Raw genomic sequence first — 20789 nt, 5'->3', positions numbered from 1 at the left:
TTGTAATGGAAATCTTCCGTATGTTTGTTGTGATGGTGTTCACATAAATTTACACCTGAGGTAAAATTAGAAAGAACTAAGTATACACACATAAAAATGAATGTATGTAAAGCTGATGAAATCCTTATAAAGTCCATGAATCCTATCAATGTCAACTTCCTGGTTGTGGAATTGTACTATAATATGCAAGAGGTCCGGAGAAGGCGATGGCACCCCACTCCAGTACTCTTGCCTGGAAAATCCCATGGATGAAGGAGCCTGGAAGGCTGCAGTCCATTGGGTCGCTGAGGGTCGGACATGACTGAGCGACTTCACTTTCACTTTTCACTTTCATGCATTGGAGAAGGAAATGGCAACCCACTCCAGTGTTCTTGCCTGGAGAATCCCAGGGATGGGGAGCCTGGTGGGCTGCCGTCTATGGGGTCTCACAGAGTCGGACACGACTGAAGTGACTTAACAGCAGCATGCAAGAGGTCACTTTGGGAAGAAACTATGTAATAGATATAAGGGAAACCTATCATTTCTTACAGCTGCATAAAAATCTATAATTATCTCAAAATAGTTTTACAAAATCAGTCAAGGAGCAGTATAGGAATAGAATGGTAATGAGGGTGGAATACACAAGGGTCACTGGATGAGTGTGCGTGTTTTTAGGAGGGAAGTACTGAAAAACAGGACATGAACTATGATGCCTGTCAGGTTTCTTTCTTGGACTTTACTCACCCAAGGAGAGAAAACAGGAGTAGCTGACTCAAGAAGAAAAGTGATGAATTCAATTTTGATTTCGCTGAGTTTATTTTCTGTCAGCCAAGCACAGTATGTAAAATGTAATACAAGGAGGAAAAACAGGAATTTCTGGAGAAGAGAAAAATATACAGTCTTTTGCTGGAATTTTTTATGTATACTCTTCACATAGCATTTCAACACATGAATGAATATTAAAATATCAGTAACCTGTATATCACAACAGGGGAATTTTTGAACTTAGATGCAAGAGTAAATATATAAAAGTATCTGTGGGGATCTCAAAAGATAGCTGAATAAAATGAATTGCATATCCATTATGCAATAAAATAAAAAGGAACTGAGTTACCCACTATATGCACCAAGTTCCCCATCGATGTTCAGAAGTATTATTCTGCTTAATCCTCATGATAGGCCTCAAAAGTTGTTTTGTTATCTATATTTTCTAAGCAGAGAAGTTAAGTCATTTGCCAAATGAAACAAAGCCAATGAGTTACTTCTCAGGCTAGAATTTGAATCTAGATGTGTTTGACTTCTAAGCCCATTAACTCTCCACTATCTTAAGAAGCTTGTAGAGAGTGAGGGAGAGCAGATCATAAAACCTTAAAAATTGCAGTTGTGTTTAGTTGCTCAATCGTGTACTTCTCTTTGCGATCCCATGACTGTAGCCCACCACTATCCTCTGTCCATGGGACTTCTCCAGGCAAGAAAACTGGAGAGGGTTGCCATGCCCTTCTGTGGATCTTCCCAACCCAGGGATCGAACCCAGGTCTCCCGCATTGCAGGAGGAAAATTGCAGACTCCATATAATGGCTTATTTAGGAGGTTCGTTGGGTTAAACATACACATTTAGATTTGTAAGTTCAGTTTCCTACAGGGAAATTTTAAAGGTTCTATTTAGGTCACCTGCTTCATCTCTAAAGGATGGCATGCTAGTTTGGCATCAATTGGTTATTCATGATTACCCATTCTCTGGATGCACCTGGCATGTCTGGCTTGGAAAGGGGTTAATTTTTGTCCTAAGCCCTAAGTAGTCCTAACAACAACAGCCCCTTCTTTTGATTATTTTCCCATTAACAGGTCAGATGATTGTTGTTTTCAGGTGTGCAGGCTATATAAATTCCTTAACAATCATCTTTCAGCTCAACTAAGGCAAACAGAATAACAGCAGAGGTCTTCAGTTCTGTATTCGCAAATTTACATGCTATGTTAGCTCCGACTTCATTAACTACTAACTAGGGATACCCTAAGCCTCTACAGCAGTAAGCAAGATTGCAATCTTTGCATCTCTACAGAAAACCCTGTGCACTGTGAGGTTTGTTTTTCTTCTTCTCTGGTGATTTTCTATAGACTCTGTTGTTTAGTTCACAACTTTTCTTTGAGGTATTCTGTTTCAAAATTTCAAGATTGAGACATCATGCCTAAGATCTCCAGGGCTTGAAAGGTGATTCAATTTAAGACTATACATCACAGTCCAATCTACTTATTTCACAAATCAAGAACAGTCAAACCAAATCTCGAAAAGGTAATTTTCAGGCAGAAATTGGGCGTCTCTCCTTAATCAACATGTATGAAGCCTCACTGTTTCCAAACACTTTTATTATTGTTATTCCTCAGTTAATCTAGCTTTAATTTTGAAAGGCATTTCAACGGAAACTCTCCACATTCCATCCCATATCCATCAAAATTCAGGGCAGACGTGAGTAGTGTATCTCCTAGAAATACTAAAAAGGTGGGTGGTGGGTGGATTTGAGGATATCAGCGTGATCTGATGCGCTGTTGGGTCAGTTCATTTTGATTCTTCACCTTTCTAAAGCGTCCAAACCTGAGGTGTGGGTTTAACTTCTCGCCATTCCCGCCACCTAGTGGTTGTACACGTTATATGTTTGGTTTTAAGGAAGATGCCTAAATGACTGGGGGGCGGGGTACACGAAAAACACAACGCTTGGCCGCGACAATTTCCTAGTCTCTCACATCACCTACCCCTCACAGGGACAGCTTTAACTACTTTAACCATTTCAGATCTGTACTCAGAGAGGCGCAGAGAGAATGAAGGGGACGCAGACTCGCGGAGACGCATGTCCTTTGACGCTGACATTTAGAAAAGGGTTCTAAATCCTTCCTGTCATTTGCAAAGGACGGGAAAAGGAGTTGTGGCGAGACCTGGACCGAGGTGACTGTCTGACTTTTCAGCAAGTTGGACAGATGACATATTAACTCCTGCAACGTTAACGTCTGGTGTGAACAAATAAAGAGGGGAAAAGCACTTAAAAATTCCGCCGCGGGGCTTTGCAGGTCTTGCTACCCAGTAGCCCTCAGAAGACAGCCAATTCCTGCGCGTTCCGCTCTGCTCACTCTCCTTCCCAGCTTCTCTCTCTCTCTCTCTTTTTTTTTTCCCACGCTCGCTCGCCTTGAACCGGGACCCAGGCAGGCAGAAGCAAGGCGTCGGTCCCCTTGCTCCTCTCCTCCACCAAACCACCGCAGCCGAGCGCGTGAAGCTTCCCTTTGTTCAACGAGGCTCCGCTCTCCTCCCCAGCAGATCCACCTGGACGCTCTCCCTCGGTGACATTTTTGCGCCGGGGCTGGTGGGTGGCTGGGGTGGAGCGAGAGGAGCCCGAGGGGGCGGGGGCGGAGAAAGGTCAAGCCGAGGGAAAGGCAGGAGACGCCTTTCATAACCTGCGTGGCGGGGAGGGCGCGCGGTTATTTATTTATTTTCTCCTTATTTATTGATCGCACGAGCAGAGCGGCGCGGGGAGCCCAGGGGAGATGCCGGACCACCCACTGGCGGGGAAGCAGCGAGCCGCCCTCCCGCGCCCCCGCGCTACCGAGCGCCCCTTGCCTCCGCGCTCCGGCGTTTGCCCGCGCCGGCCGCGGCTCCGCCGCGCCGCCGCCACCCGCCCGGCCGCCCCGCAGCCCAGCCGCCCCGCCGCCCCGCGCCGCGCCGCTCCGGCCCCGGCCACCGCCGCGGCGCAGTAAGTTGGCAGCAGCGAGTCCCCTCCGTTCTCGCCTCCCCCGCACCTTTTGAACTTGTTGCTGCTGCTCGGCTCGCCTGCGCCTGGCTTTTGGAAGGTGAAAAGGAGGAGGGAGGCACGGAGGGATGGGGGAAGGGGAAGAAGAGCTCGCTTGAGCTTTATTTATGCTCCCATCGGCGCGTCGGCTTAGGCTGTTCGCGAGCTGCTTTCTCGGGAGCCCTTTCCGGGTGCACGACGAGGAGAAAGTCTCTATGCAACTCAGCCCCGGCGCGCACTTTACCAGGTATGTACCGCGGGAGAAGCGCGTTCCGCGCGGAAGCAGATGCTGCTGCCGCGGCAGCGGCGGCGCCTGCCAGCTCCCGGGCGCTGTAACTGTCACACTGTACCTGAGCTGAACTTGAAAAGAGAGTAAAGGGGAGATTGGGCGAGCGCTTTCGGCAGAACCCGGGGGGTGCTCGTAGACGCGGGGAAGGAGGATCTATACTAACGGCCCCCCGCAGTCCGGCCCACCGCCCAGCACCTCGTCTCTGCAAATATACGGCCCGAGGAGTCGAGGCGGCCACCGGACTCCCCAGGAGACGTGGGGCAGCGGCTGGGACCGCATCTTGGAGGCTACTACAACAGGTCGCCTTTTTGAGACTCCTTTGGCGGGAAGGGCCACTTGGAAAAGGGAAGGTTTGAAAGAGCTGAAAGGGAGAGTGGAAGGGTTCCCTGATTCTTCAACAGAATACCACTCAGTGACTGTCCTTGTCTCTATTCTACACAATACATACTGACCCCACGTTATCCAGACTGTGTCGGGGAAGAAATCAGAGACACCTGTTTGAAATCAACTGCAGCATCTAAAGTCACCTGTGTACTTATTTGTGCCAAGGCTGGCCCAGTCCAACTGCTGGAAAGGTTTGGTTAGGTTCTGTTGGGCGTGATTATTAGGACATTGTATTTCCCCCTTCCTGTTACTCCAAAAATATTACCTGTCTTTGAGGGAACTTGCCCTTTTGCAAACTGTGACTTCCATCAGGAGCCCTCCCTTGAATAAGGCTGATACGTCTGGACCACGTGTCTCAGTAGTGTTTTCTTTGACGGGCAGAAGTGGGTGATTGTGGCTACACTGAGGGAACCACTGTAGACTTGATTGCCCTTCCGGCATCTGCTTGAAGGAACCATGGCGGCAGGAGTAGCAGCATGGCTGCCCTTTGCAAGGGCAGCTGCCATCGGGTGGATGCCCGTGGCCTCGGGGCCCATGCCAGCTCCCCCAAGGCAGGAGAGGAAAAGGACTCAAGATGCTCTCATTGTGCTAAACGTGAGTGGCACTCGTTTCCAGACATGGCAGGACACCCTGGAACGCTACCCAGATACTCTGCTGGGTAGTTCAGAGAGGGACTTTTTCTACCATCCGGAGACTCAGCAGTATTTTTTTGACCGTGACCCAGACATCTTTCGCCACATCCTGAATTTCTACCGCACTGGAAAGCTCCACTATCCTCGCCATGAGTGCATCTCCGCTTATGATGAAGAATTGGCCTTCTTTGGCCTCATCCCAGAAATTATTGGTGACTGCTGTTACGAGGAGTACAAGGATCGCCGGCGAGAGAACGCCGAGCGTCTCCAGGACGATGCTGACACGGACAACACCGGCGAGAGTGCGCTGCCCACCATGACCGCTCGGCAGAGGGTCTGGCGGGCCTTTGAGAACCCCCACACCAGCACCATGGCCCTGGTGTTCTACTATGTTACCGGGTTCTTCATTGCCGTCTCAGTCATCGCTAATGTAGTAGAAACAGTGCCATGTGGGTCCAGCCCGGGTCACATTAAAGAACTGCCCTGTGGTGAGCGGTACGCCGTGGCCTTCTTTTGCTTGGATACAGCCTGTGTCATGATCTTCACAGTGGAGTACTTGCTTCGCCTGGCGGCAGCTCCTAGCCGTTACCGCTTTGTGCGAAGCGTCATGAGTATCATCGACGTGGTGGCCATCCTACCATATTACATTGGGCTGGTGATGACAGACAATGAGGATGTCAGTGGAGCCTTTGTCACACTCCGCGTCTTCCGGGTCTTCCGCATCTTTAAGTTTTCCCGCCACTCTCAAGGCCTGCGCATTCTGGGGTACACGCTGAAAAGTTGTGCTTCAGAGTTGGGCTTCTTGCTCTTCTCGCTCACCATGGCTATCATCATCTTCGCTACAGTTATGTTCTACGCTGAGAAGGGGTCTTCGGCCAGCAAGTTCACCAGCATCCCTGCTGCTTTCTGGTACACCATCGTCACCATGACAACGCTAGGGTAGGTGCCATCAAGGGAAATGGGATGGAGGTTAAATATGTGATTGTTGTGCAGATACTAAGTTTATATACTTATTCAGAGCAAATAATCTTTCTCTTTCTTAAATGGTTTTAGGAAAATATTCTTTAAATGTTTTTGAAGAACTCTTTTGATCTATGAAATGAGTATGATACAGTGATTGAAGTATTTAGGGAGTTGCTGGCCAGTGTTGAATATTAATGCTTGAAAGTGATAAATACATAAAGTTTAAAATTCCTGAACATAAAGATCATTGATATTATATGTATGAACACATAAAATTACAGTGAAAAACACAAAATTTGTGTCCAAGTAAAGGTATGAAAATACAAACTATGTATTGAAATGCCTAGAAAGTGCTTCGGTGCATTGAAATGAAAAGTTTGCATGTATATTTGAAGTATTATTTTCATATGAATACTTTGGCATACACTTTCCCACTAAGAAATATAATTCTCATTTTACAGCATTTTAAAACATAGATTATAGATATTATCAAAGGATTTTGTGATACATATGCACATATCCATCATATGCATTTTCATCATGGCTGATAACTTATGCAGTGTTTTAGAATATCAGAACTGAAACTGATCAACTCAACAAAATGCAGTGGAATGATATTTGCAACATATTTTAAGATTTTAAGTTCATAGTTTCAAATAAAGAAGCAAATGACTTATCCACACATTTGTAAAGAAACTGCAGATCCCATCAGGCAATGGGCCCATGTCCACACAGAGGGCAAAGCAGTAGCTGATAGATTGATGGTCACCAAGGTCTGGTTGTATAAGGGAATTTAGCGTCCTGATTTCCTTCTAGAATTCTTTTCTTCATTATTTTATTTGGCATTAATAGTGCTTTGCAACCAAAGGGACATATTCTGAATTAATGTTGTTCTTTAAAATAAAATTTAAGCTAGAATTAAGATTTTTAGATGATTGAAGAAAGATACGACATTATTACTCGTGTTAATTAAACTGCAGAACAATAGCAGCATTTATATGTTAGAGAGTATGGTAAAATAAAATGATAAGATCCTTTAACTTTTATGAGTTCTTAGATAAGCCAGGCTGTGATGTTAGTGCCATTTTTTCTTCAGCTCTATGCTGCTTTTCTTGCATAATTAATCAGTTCAATAAGGATTTGGTAATGGCTGTAAGAAAAGAAGTTATTCCCAAGGCTGCTTTTTAAATTTTGTGTTTCAGCCTAATTTAATTGCCTTCTTTAAATGACAGTGTGGTTAAAGTCAACTTGATTTTATTAGACATATTGTATTGAACAGAATTTCTCATGTTGTTCTATAGCTAATGGAATATTTTAGATGTGATGAATTTCTGGCTAAGTTAAGAAATTATGGTAAAGTAAAATATAGTGACTTATGGTTTTGATTTAGTCTCACATATTTTTGAAGACCTACTGGTGGATTTGTAAAAATGAATCAGTGAAAATTCTATATCCAATCGTTTATATTTTCCTTTTATCGTGTTGGTAATTTTGGGACACATTTTGAAGAAGATGCAGAATACCTTAGCACTGTAGGTGCTTAGCTCTAACCCAGAGGTTTGTTGTGTTTATGTCATTTGAAGTCTGTATTAAGGGCAGTTGGATAGTGTAAATTACTGGAAGAACTTCAGATGAGAAGTACACATGAGTAAAAAGAGGACTCTAGGTTAAGAGGAAATGAAAGAAGTATTAAAAGGAAATATATTTTAAAAAATTAGGTGTCTCTGGCAGTGTTTTTCATGAAGTATCAGTAAATCATTTTAATACTAAATGCCCTCTATCTGTTTGAATATAGGCATTATTACAATGAATGTTGATGAGGTGCTAATTTCATCTGGCTGGAAAGTTTTAGTCCAGATATGAAAAGTTAGTATTATTTTAAAGCTTCTTTCCTGAAATGACTTTCAAATTTTTATTTTATTTTGAAATTTATTTTTGTTTTTAGGAAAAGATAAGGAAATGTTAAGCATTAATGACAATTTTTGTTATATAAATAAAGTGCTCAGAAACCTCTAATTTTGAAATGATTTGAGAAACTAAATCAATGTGCCTGAGTAAAATCTATGAAATTGTTTCAGTTTACAGGTTCTTTATGTTACTACATAAGAAAAGTTAAATAAACACACTTTCTCAGAACTTGGAAGCAAAAGGGGAGTCACTTTTTAGATTTAAGTTCCACTCTAGTTGAAAATTTTAATTTTCAGGAAATTAAGGTATTAATGATCCTGATGAAATATAGCACTCTAATTTTTAAGATGTAGAAATGTTGATGCAATGAAGATACAATCCATTTATTGGACAACATATATGAACATTTAACAAAGCATATGCTTTATAATATAGCAAAGTTTCCTCAAAAAATGTCTTCTGTTTCTCATCAAAATAGATTTATAATGTATTGTACTTTCCTGAAGAAATAGATTTAAAAAAAAAACCCTGCCTTTTTGGTGTCTTAACTTTGGTTGCATTGTGACTCAACAGCTTTATTTAAGAGTAGAAAATATTCAACAAAGCCATTACTTGAATTTATTTTTTACGCTGTAGTCTTGTGTGATGAAGTGTAAGATTCAAACTTTTTGGAAAATATGCAGTAGTTGAAGATAAAATCAATCTGTGTCTGATAGATGACCAGGAATTTCCCATTACAGTGTATGAGCTCTTTTACGTGGCTATTATTTTTAATGGAGCTAATGTTCATCAATTAATGATAATAGAAGTGAAAATGGAATCTTAGTGGTTTTCAAAAGTTTAGTTCATGCAAACATTATCTACATAAGAAGAAAGAGCCAAGAATTTGTAATTTGGGACTGGCAAAATTATCTGTTACCCTCTCAGGTCATTTTAGGCAATATTCAGGTGGTTTTTTGGTCTGAAGAAATGAGTGGGGTTTACTATTGTGTATTCAGCTAATCATTTTAATCCTGAAATAGCAAATATCTGATTATTCTATATTTTATCCATGCTCATTATATAAGTAGTTAATTAATTTGCCAGTAAAATCAATACTTTATAATTTTAAGCCTACCTACTTCCTATTAAGTTCAAAATATCAAAAGCACAGTTTTCAAAATGAATGAAAGAATGTCAGAAAAGTTGTGTGTGTGTGTGTTGTTTTTTTTTTTAACAATGTTTAAATCGAATGGCCCTATATGTCTCTTCCTCCATTCCATGGAGGAATTCCATGCTCTTTCTGAGCATACTTGTTGACCTACATGGGGCCCTGATGACCTCTTAACTCTCCTGCCTCCCTGTTTTTCTGTAATGTAATCTCTAGTTCCTACCCTAAACTGCTTTGGGCAAGTAAGAACCTGGAACTCCTCTCTTGTCTTAATGACCTCTGGACTGTAACATACCATTGTCGTTTCTCAGCGGGAACCAGGGATGAACGTCTCCTGCTTTGGTAGGTAGATTCTTTACCACTGCGCCACCTGAAAAACCACACGCATGAATATTGCTAAGTGAAGGTTACTGCTCAGTCACGTCTGACTATTTGCAACCCCGTGGACTGTGCCGGGCTCCTTTGTCCATGGGATTCTGCAGGCAAGAATACTGGAGTGGGTTGCCATTTCTTTCTCTAGGGGATTTTCCCAAACCAGGGCTTGAACCCAGGTCTCCTGCCTTGCAGGCAGATTCTTTGCCATCTGAGCCACCAGGAGAGCTCATAATGTGTTAATCAAATATGTCTTTACAAGGTGCAGGGGAGGGTACCAAAATTTATATCTTTTGGTGAAGAGCTGTGCTGTGAGTAACATCCATTTTTACTTTGGCATACTACAACACATTTTTACAAAGTTCTTTATAGATTATGTTACTTGAGAATTGAAAATGAATTTATAAAGAAATGTAGAAAATGTGATATATATTCCTCTTTTAGCATTATGGGCAACCAAATCTTAAGTGTATACATTTTGTTCTAGTCACCATCTGAATTAGAGGTAATATTTGACATGAGGTATATATTTTTAAAAAGTGTGTATTTACCCATCTTTCTGCATTATTTTCTAAGAGCATTTTTTTGGTTGTTAGACAAAGATATGTCAGGAAGAGATGATATATGTATTCTGGGTGCAGCATCCTAGAAAAGGGATCATTTTCTAATTTTCAGTGGGTCTGATATGATATTCTTTTTTCTTTTCAGGATTTCTTTTTAAAGTACAGATAGACTTGATCTTATACATATTTTGTTTGTTTAGTCACTTCATTTAATTCTGATGTCATGCAGTTTGTTTTTGTGTAAACTTTCCTCCTAATTTTACTCATCTTTGAAGATGAATTAATCAAGTTCAAATTTCTTATTCCCTAGTTTCTGAATTATTGGTGGAAGGAAATTTAGATGTTATCTATTTAAAATTCATCATTTTACACATACAAGATTTTTTTTTTGGCCTGCTCATAATTACACAGTTAATATTAGTGGTACTTTCTGAAATTTCATTTGTTACTCTTTTTATTCTCTCAAGACCTTAAAACATTATCTGCTGCTAAGTCGCTTCATTAGTGTCCGACTCTGTGCGACCCCACAGACAGCAGCCCACCAGGCTCCCCCATCCCTGGGATTCTCCAGGCAAGAACACTGGAGTGGGTTGCCAAACATTATCTAGGAATGTGCAATAATAATTATCTGGGGATTACTGCTGATGCTCAGAGATAAGAAAGGAATAAATTTATTCTTTCCTGCATTATTTTAATGCATTTCTCTCCTAGTGCTACTCTCTATGACTCACGTTTTCCACATCTCTCAGTATCACTGCTAACTCTGCATTTATTCATACTACTACTGCTAAGTCACTTCAGTCGTGTCCGACTCTGTGCGACCCCACAGATGGCAGCCCACCAGGCTCCGCTGTCCCTGGGGTTCTCCAGGCAAGAACACTGGAGTGGGTTGCCATTTCCTTCTCCAATGCATGAAAGTGAAAAGTGAAAGTGAAGTCACTCAGTCATGTCCGACTCTGTGCGACCCCATAGACGGCAGCCCACCAGGCTCCCCCATTCCTGGGATTCTCCAGGCAAGAACACTGGAGTGGGTTGCCATTTCCTTCTCCAGCATTCATTCATACAGTACTGGAATTCATCATGAGGGGCCCAGTTGACACAACACAAGCATGTATTCTCATCTGGTGAACTATTAAACCATTTGAGGAAAACCTACTTAATGGTGAAATTGTACCTGGCCTGATGGATAAGAAAGTAAATCAGTTATTTTGCCTGAGTTATCTAAAAAAGAGTTTGCCTGTGGATTGTTAAACACTGTACAGTTTAACTTCTCTTTCACTGAAAGAAGGGGAATGGTGAAAAGAACTTCCCTGAAAAGGAGGTATTGTTCTTCTGAGCTGTAAGAATAATTTTGCTCTTTTTTCCCCCTACTCTCCATATGTCTTATATTGTCTTCTGAGCATGAGTGTGTGTGTATATATATATGTATATGTATATATATGTGTATATATATATATATATATATATATATATGTAGGCATTGTTTTCCCACTAACTTCAGCTGCTACATTTGATGGTGTGGGGTATGGTCTGGTATTGAAGAGAAACTCAGGGTGAAACTCCATCTCTACATGTCTGTGTACATCTGCCTTTCTCCTTGTGTTAGTAGATTCCATTGGAATTTTTTGTCCTTTAGTTTTCTCCTTTGAGAGCCAGCTTTTACACTGATCTTCTCCTTGAAGTCTTCTCAGCCTCTCAAACTTACATCATCTGTAATTGCAATTACACTTGACAGTAGTAAGTGCTATTTTGGGGGATATAATTTATGGTTTTATACCTTGCTCACCTAACTACATTGAAAGGCTTTTGAGGTTTGGGTCTGTACCTTTTGGAGACTTGTTACCTGTTTACTCTGTTGATGATCATTCTGTGAGAGGATATGTGGACACCATGGAGAGCTCCTTAGTCATAACTCATACCATTGCAGCATTATCAAGAGTCCACTAATCTAATCTTATGCTTTGTTCCATGTTAAAAAAAAAAAAAAACAAACTTGAAATTTGTTATTTGAACACTTTGTCTTTGGATGTACTACAATCCATCCTTTTAATTTTTCTCTTTTAACTAAGGAGGGCTGTAAGTCATTCTTCTCTGCAAAGTTAGAGTTAAAAGCTGTCAATGGCTATTTCCTTAATCAGTTTGGTATCTGGTGAAAGCTGGGTAAATTGCAGATGGCTCCGGGAAGCATATGGAAATATGTTATAATGTACGTGAATCTGTGCAGAGATGTACTGTCTTCTCTTTCAGGCTCAGTCTCTTTCTAAAGATGAGTAACTCAAGGGGCTCATGGGTCAGAAAGATACCTAGATGACAGATACTTAGTCACTAGAAAGGTATTCTCTGTCTTGGTAAACACAAATTGGACTTTTTTTGTTTATTTAGGTTCACTTGTAACATGGAATTGTTTAAAAACAGAGAACTATTGTCTGTAAATGACATATGAGATAAATATATTCTCTATTCAGGAAGAAGTTCTCATTCTAAGTGATTAAAAGGTGGGTTTAAAGAATGTAAATATACGTGTAGATACTTATTCTGGTACGGTACAATCAATGTTGTGCTGAAAAGTTTGACAGATCTGTTATGTAAAGAAGATCCGAATCATAAAAGTGTGGGGAGAGGAGGGAATGAGTTATCAGAAGTTAATAATGAGAAAAACATAACAGAAAAGAGTAGGATGACAGTTGAAATAATGTCAAATAGAATGGGAAAGTTTTGTTCTAAAAGTAAAAGGTCTTGTTCCTTTTGTTCTTACGTGGGCCTCATTCTTCCATCTTTCTTACTTTCTTCACGTTTAAGAACACCAGGAACAGTACTTTTGGAAACTCAAAGTCTTACCAGTTATTTATGCTCTCAGGAGATAAAAATGTGACTCATAGGGTTCAATTACATTTAATAGATTTCTGCTGATCACTTGCTACCTGTCAGTGACCACGGCAGTAAGCATAATAGCCAACTTTCAGACCTTAGGATCTGTGTATTCTAGTAGGAGAAGCAGAAAGTGAATACAAATATATAATATAGTTCCAGGCAGTGGTGGGTGCTATAAAGAAAATAAGGATAGGAAGTATGCTATTGTGGATAGGGTATAGTAAAAGCCTTTCCAAGGGTGATGATGGCTTTTTGAAAGGATGAAGAGGGTCCTCTGAATATCTGGATGAAGAGTTTAGAAGAGAGAAAAGAAGTACCAAGACTGCAAGGCAGAAGGAATCTTGGTGTGTTCTCCCTAAGGCTGTAATTGAAGCAAAGCGAGGGAGGATCTTAGGAACAAATACTATCTGAAAGGTAGTTGGGATGACATGACGTAGGACATCATGGACCATAGTAAAGACTTTTTGGATTTCATTTGAGACATAATCAGGAGATATTGGGCTTCCCAGGTGGCGCTAGAGGTAAAGAACCCACCTGCCCATTCAGAAGACATGGTGATGCAAGTTCTATCTCTCGGTTAGAAAGATCTCCTAGAGAAGGACATGGCAACCCACTCCAGTACTCTTGCCTGGAGAATCCCCATGGACAGAGGATCCTGTGGGCTACAGTCCATAGGGTCTCGATGAGTTGGACACGACTGAAACGACTTATAACCCACGCATGAGGAGACATTAGAGAGTTGTGAGCAGGGTAGGAATGGGATATGGTTTCTGTATTAAAATAAGCCCAAGCCCTGAAACATTTAAAATCTTAAAATACTCATTTTAACATTAATTTATTTCCCATGTATAAATTCTCATTCTTTGCTAGATTCATTATACTTACCTTAACTTAAAATTTATATCCAATTATTCATGAGATTTTCCAGAAAAATGGAGTACTTTATGAGTGCATGATTAAATTCTTCCTAGCTGACAAAAATAAATCTAGTTCAAATGAAAAACTGAAATTCCACATTTTAGCTGAAAAGACAAAACTGGTTCTCAATAGAAATGAAACAATCTGGGAAATGACTGAGGATAATTCTTTATTTTGAATATAGATTTGCAGACTTAGAGTTATCAATGCTAATGTTAGTGTTTAAGAATATCACCTACACTTTGGATTCTATTTAAAGATTTTTCATTTTTTTTCAGTCTTGTATAGGTACCAACCTGAAATACATATATCATCTTCAGGTGTTGTGTTATTTTTGTGAGTTTGAAAGTAAAAATGGTTTACGTGTCTTGAAATCTGTGAAAATTGCCAGAGGATATGTATTTTTAACCCAAGTTAAATTGGAACCAGCTTGTAGCAAATGTATAATGAGAATTAACAGAGGCATTGCTTTGTTGAGAAACACTGTGTTACAGAGTAAAACATAATTATGAATGGATAATTGGAGAGAACTTGGGTTTAGAAGAACAAGAATTGGATTAACAGCATAAAGGTATCTATCTATCTATCTTTCCATCTATTTGTCTATCTCCCCAATAAGCAACTTGTGAAAATACTTCCTGTATCTAAGGGAATTCAGTGTGTCATCTCACTTGGACATGTTCTTTTCATTAAAACATCTGCCCTCCAAATAGTCCTGCATCCTACCCAGAAGTTCTATCCAAGAGATTTGATTCCTGGTGGAACAAACTAGGACTCATGGGGGTATCACAAAGGAAAAAGTCCTGGTATTTACTTTTCTTTGCCTGTGGTGAAAGACAATCACACTCTCATTATTACTATCTTTTGTATATTTTTAATGGAGAACTGGTTTCCTTTCACTGTGCTACAGAAATTAAGCTTTCTAAAGCTGTATCAATATTAATGCATTTTGGAGAAAAATCCTTATGCATATTTTGGATAACACTTTGGGACTTATGAAAATGTTTCCAGTTCTTACCAAATGTGGTGCTTTGGAAATGAAAAATAAGCATATGTATTTGTATTCTTAAATTAGATGGACCTAGTCATTCCATTAGACATTTTGTTGGGTCAGAAAAGAATGTGCTTATGGATTCTCCCTAATGTCTGATTTTCTGCTTTAGTAAAAAGGTACTAAAATCATGGAATTTTGAGGTACAGGGCTCTTTAGAAATCATCTTGTAGATAATTCCTAATTTCCTTGAAGAAAATAGGAAAAATAGAACTAGTTAGTGGAAGAACATAAGCTAGATTTCTGGGGAAACTATTGAGGTCTAATGCTCTTTAGAGCGCAATACACTGGAAGTCTTCTTTCCTCCATATTTCTTTCTCTTTAAATGAAATATTGCAAACAAAATCAGGTAGTATATATGCAGACTTAAAAAGACCTTAGATAATTATGACATTTCATTGTAATATAAATAAAACTTGTTACTTTCAGTGACTTCATATTATATATATGTATGTATATGTTATATGTATATTTCATAGTCCTCCATTAGATTATAAATTATTTATGTAATAATATATATGAAATATATATTTGTATCTATATATGAATGAAGGGACTATGAACTGGTAACACAGATAAACAAATTCATGTAATAAGTCTCATTTTTTCATTCTTATCTTGGTAATTTGCTAAATTACCAATTTGCTAATCTGTTAAATCTTGTTGAAACTAAAAAGAATTCATTATTGAAGTTTCAACTTTGAATTTAGACAGTTATCTAAAGAGATGATTTTGTTGTTTTAACATCAACAATTTTGAAAACAGGCTATGAAATCAGTGTTAAATAATTTGCTTGACTTGTTTTGGTCTAAAGAGCAGGAATTCAAAATTTGAAATATCAGATTCATTTACATTTTGCTCCAAAAATATTAAGGTATGTTTTATTCATTAAATGAAAATACATATTAAGATTCAAATTAAATAATACTTTAAAATGTTTTTCAGTTCAGCATTATATATCATATTTCGAGGTGATGTTCTCAAGCTTATTTAAATAGTACATTTCTATTCTGAAAATCATAATAAAAATTGTGTGTTTTTTTTCCCTAGAATTATTAAGGGGACAACAACTCCTTTAATTTCATCAAATTTTTGACAATTAATATTCTAGAAATTTAGTTAGTAAGCAGATACTTGTAACACTTTACAGAAAATCTTCAAGATGAAGCTAAGTTGATAAATTATAACCAAGGAGCTTACATGTCAATAGAAGAAACATTCAATTGAAGAAAGCTAAATGTTTGATACAAACAGCTTAAAGAACTAGTCCAAGATGCAATGCTTTTATTCTGCTTTAGGTGCACAGAATTTAACTAGTTATTACCCTTTTGCATGACATACTTCTGTCATTCATCCATCATGGTCCTCCTTATTATTTTATTTAATAACTTTTATTCGTGTAATATGCACAGGTGAACATACCACCAAACAAAAGCTATTTCTTTGGTATTTACCTGAATCTAATCATAAGCACCTCTTCTCTCCATTGTGTCCCATTGTCTTTCTGTGCTATAGGTAGTCATTATTTGAAATTATCATTCTGAAAGCTGTATGTTTAGTGGAGGTTTTATTGACTTTATAAAAGAATATCTTTCTATGTGCAGTCTTTTTGGTTCTTTCATGCAATATTTTGTTATTTAGGTTCATCCATGTTGTTGCCATGCATTATAATTCATTTTTGGCTGCTATAAAATATTTTATTCCATTGTGTGAATATACTACAATTTATTCAACCACTCTGTTAATGACATTCAGTTTGATTCTGAGTTTTTCAGAAGGGTGCTCATTTGCAAATTGTTGACATGTACAGTTATCTCTCCTGTGTATATAACTTGGAGTGAAATTGGTAGGTTACAGGTATGAATGTACAACTTTGAGGGATAAATCCAGATTTTCCAAAGTTGCTGCATTGATTGGTACTTCCACTAGCAAAGAGTAAACAAAAAATGTAAATAAGTAAAATTTCCAAAAAGACAATTTCTATGAGGCAGTGGGACCAAGTGAGGAGAGGAAGATACTGGCTAAAATGAAGACATTAAGGATTTTTTTCAATTGATACTTCTGCTTTTACCTTGATCTTTTTAAGATAAGCAATGATTATCATTGTAGCAATTATAACTTGCATTTTATTCAACTCCATGACTTGTGGTTGAATTCTTATTTTTTCAGCCTAAGAAGGTCTACACATTACATTCATATTTTCATAATGTAAAATATTAATTTCTATGTGTTTGAACTCAAGACCAACCATATCCAAGTCAATAATATGAAAAAATGAAACCTGAAAATGTCTGACTAGGCTTTGGTTCACTCATCCTTGTGAAATTAAAAATGAGGATTGAAGTTGATATTCAATTGATTCTTCTGATGTTTCATAGTATTTTATAAAATGTTACATATAACTTTTTACAAATATGTACTGCTAAGAAAGTAGTCAAATCCTCTCTATTCACATTATCCAATTTATCAGAACTTTGCTGTAGTTAGAGAAAATATGCTAATTTCAAGGCTTCTCAGACATTCAGAAGGGGATACATCATTGTGAAATAGGATATAAGAATAAATGTCAAGAGGAAATTACTTCCATTTCAGGAAATTCTTAATTATGGAAATTAAGTGAATATTATTTCCAACCCTTCATAGATAACTTTGCAACTTCTTACATGTTTTAAATGAAAGACAATTGTTTTGAAAAGCTTAATGAATTTACAGTGTATACATGTTGAATTTTTTTTTAATATAGCAATTATGCTTTAGGCTTTAAAAATTACATGAATTTGATATCAAATACCAGAAATACCAGAAGATATCACTGTAAATATGCTAATAATAAAAGAATGTAATTTAGAAAATTACTATAAACTTTTATTTATGAAAATAGGGTACTTTATTAAGGATTGACATAGTCCTAGAGTAAAGTGCCTATTGATTTCTCAAAGAATTTTATTATTTTTGTGTAAAGAGTCCAAATACCTTCAAAATCACCTAAATGAAAAGTAAGATTATTTTATTTCAAAACAGTTGAAAGGAGGTGATTTTTTAAATCAGGTAGCAAATTTTGGCACTATATACTGAACCATTTTAAGCCAAACTTTGCATAAATTAATAAATCACTTTATAGACTATTCTTTTTTTAATTCTGTCTCCTTGTTATTTCCCACATTATTCAGTGCCCAGTTTCAGGATCTATATCCATTGTTTTAAATATTACTAAAAATATGTCTGAATGCAAAATGCTCATATACATTTCAAAAACACAAACATATGCTATGCTATGCTAAGTCACTTCAGTCGTGTCCGACTCTGTGCGACCCCATAGATGGCAGCCCACCAGGCTCCCCTGTCCCTGGGATTCTCCAGGCAAGAACACTGGAGTGGGTTGCCATTTCCTTCTCCAATGCATGAAAGTGAAAAGTGAAAGTGAAGTCGCTCAGTCGTGTCCGACTCTTAGCGACCCCATGGATTGCAGCCTAAGAGGCTCCTCTGTCCATGGGATTTTCCAAGCAAGAGTACTGGAGTGGGCTGCCATTGCCTTCTCCAACACAAACATATATGTCAATACAAAATGTACAGATATGTATATATTATACACATTTGCATATGTTGATGTACACATACCTTCTCCTTTTATTTTTCTGGAAGGACATAAAATGAACTATTGATAGTAAAACTTTTAAGAAGTCTGGACATGTGGGATATAGAAAGAACCATTTTGTATTTCATGGTGTACCATTTTGTATTAAAATTTTTTTTTCATTAGCATATAGAATTTCTCTTAGAAGAGGGCTTTCTAATGATATTTAGGATCTTTTTTTTTTATAATTTTATTTTATTTAACTTTACAATATTGTATTGGTTTTGCCATATATCAAAATGAATCTGCCACAGGTATACATGTGTTCCCCATCCTGAACCCTCCTCCCTCCTCCCTTCCCATACCATCCCTCTGGGTCGTCCCAGTGCACCAGCCCCAAGCATCCAGTATCGTGCATCGAACCTGGACCGGCAACTCGTTTCATATATGATATTATACATATTTCAATGCCATTCTCCCAAATCATCCCACCCTCTCCCTCCCCCACAGAGTCCAAAAGACTGTTCTATACATCACTGTCTCTTTTGCTGTCTCATATACAGGGTTATTGTTACCATTTTTCTAAGTTCCATATATATGAGTTAGTATACTGTACTGGTGTTTTTCTTTCTGGCTTACTTCACTCTGTATAATAGGCTCCAGTTTCATCCACCTCATTAGAACTGATTCAAATGTATTCTTTTTAATGGCTGAGTAATACTCCATTGTGTATATGTACCACAGCTTTCTTATCCATTCATCTGCTGATGGACATATAGGTTGCTTCCATGTCCTGGCTATTATAAACAGTGCTGTGATGAACATTGGGGTACACGTGTTTTCATATGTTTCTATATAAAAACTTTACAAATTTTATTTAAAATTAAATCCCTTCTCTTAAAATAATCATTTGATAATTCACTCAAAAATGGTCTTTAGTATATAGGACGATAGAGTCAAGCCAACATGGATTTAAACACAAGCTTAGTAATGTTGATCAAGTTATGTTAAACTCTACCTGAGATTTCCCATCTACAAAAATAGGTTAGTAATATCTACCTGGTAGGACTTTTATAAAAATTCAATGTAGATATGTAAAGTTCTAAAACATTACCTTCTACATAGATGCTATATGAGGAATTATTATAATATTATTATTAAACATATGATATTAAATGTAATATTACATATATATATTTTTTGCAAAAGAAGAAATAGTAAAGGAGCAGAAGGAAAGTTTGGGAAGGTATGGTATGTCTATGGCTTTGATGATAGTAATGGTTTCATTGGTGTATATTTATCATCCAAATTCATTAGAGTTTGTGTATATTGAGTATGTATAGCTTCAGAGAGAGAGAGAGAGAGAAGGACAGGCAGGAAGAAAAGCAAAGGGAAAAAAAAAAAACTCTTAATGAAATAAAAGAATAAGTCTCTAGTCAGTTATCCAATAAACAATTAGGCAAGAAATGACTACTGGAGATGAGGAGTTATTAATTGAAGACACACATTCAATCAGGAGACATTTCCTATTTAGAAGCTGGAATTTAGATTTACCATATGAAACTTTTTGTCATTGAAAACTCAACAGTTAATACATTTGATTACCAAATAATAAAAATCCTATGTCTCTGGTAAACTTGTTTTGATATTATGTACTTAATTGAGCTCACCTTTATTATTTAATACTCTGCCAACTTTTAAAGAGGATTTGAAACAGTTTACTCTCAAATGGACCAAAAAGATTAAATAAAACAAGTGCCAAGTATTAAAGAAGAAGGGGAAATGATGGAGAACAAAAAGTCCTGTTATATAAAGCTTTACCAAGCATAAATTCAGCTCTGGACTTCCTGGCAGCCAAAGAAAGGAGGGGAAGTGTAGCACATTTTACAGCTCTGTTTAGCCAAGAAAGGAAAGTATCTAACTTCATGATCAGTTGTTTTAGAAGAGTAGAGCCCAAGAAAAATTTATCATGTGATCTTTATAAGCAGGTTATTTAACAACATAATGAACAGTATCTGCACCAATGACTTAACAAAGTATTTAGAACTATGTTTGAACTGACCATATATTATACACATCTTTATAAGAAAAGTATATAATAGTATCTTAAGAATATGAAAGTATTTTCAGAGGAAATATAAACTATATAATAAAGTATATTGCTTCTAGATAATTATAAGATTCATTTGTAAAATTTAGAAAATTCTGAGTGATGGAAGACCGTAAGAATTAGGACCACCTGGGACACTCAGGAAGATCCTCTGGAGAAGAAAATGACACCCTACTTCAGTCTTCTTGTTTAGATAATCCCCATAGACAAGAGGAGTCTGGTGGGCTACAGTCCATAGGGTTGCAAAGAATT

The 20789-nt window shown here is 37.9% G+C and overlaps 1 protein-coding gene across 1 annotated transcript in view; it reads left to right on the top strand.

Annotated features, from left to right (window-relative positions):
• The first annotated feature begins 3795 nt into the window (after window positions 1-3795).
• KCND2 (potassium voltage-gated channel subfamily D member 2) overlaps window positions 3796-20789 on the top strand; it is a 568555-nt gene continuing 551561 nt past the window's right edge. The window contains exon 1 of the mRNA XM_070369328.1: window positions 3796-5996. Within this exon, the coding sequence (XP_070225429.1) occupies window positions 4882-5996 (1115 nt within the window). The 5' untranslated portion in view covers window positions 3796-4881. The remainder of the gene's footprint in view (window positions 5997-20789) is intronic.

This window comes from Bos mutus, chromosome 4 (assembly GCF_027580195.1).
Source record: "Bos mutus isolate GX-2022 chromosome 4, NWIPB_WYAK_1.1, whole genome shotgun sequence".
Lineage (NCBI taxonomy): Eukaryota > Metazoa > Chordata > Mammalia > Artiodactyla > Bovidae > Bos > Bos mutus.
Note: the sequence above shows the minus strand (reverse complement) of the source record. Positions and strands in the feature narration are given on the sequence as shown.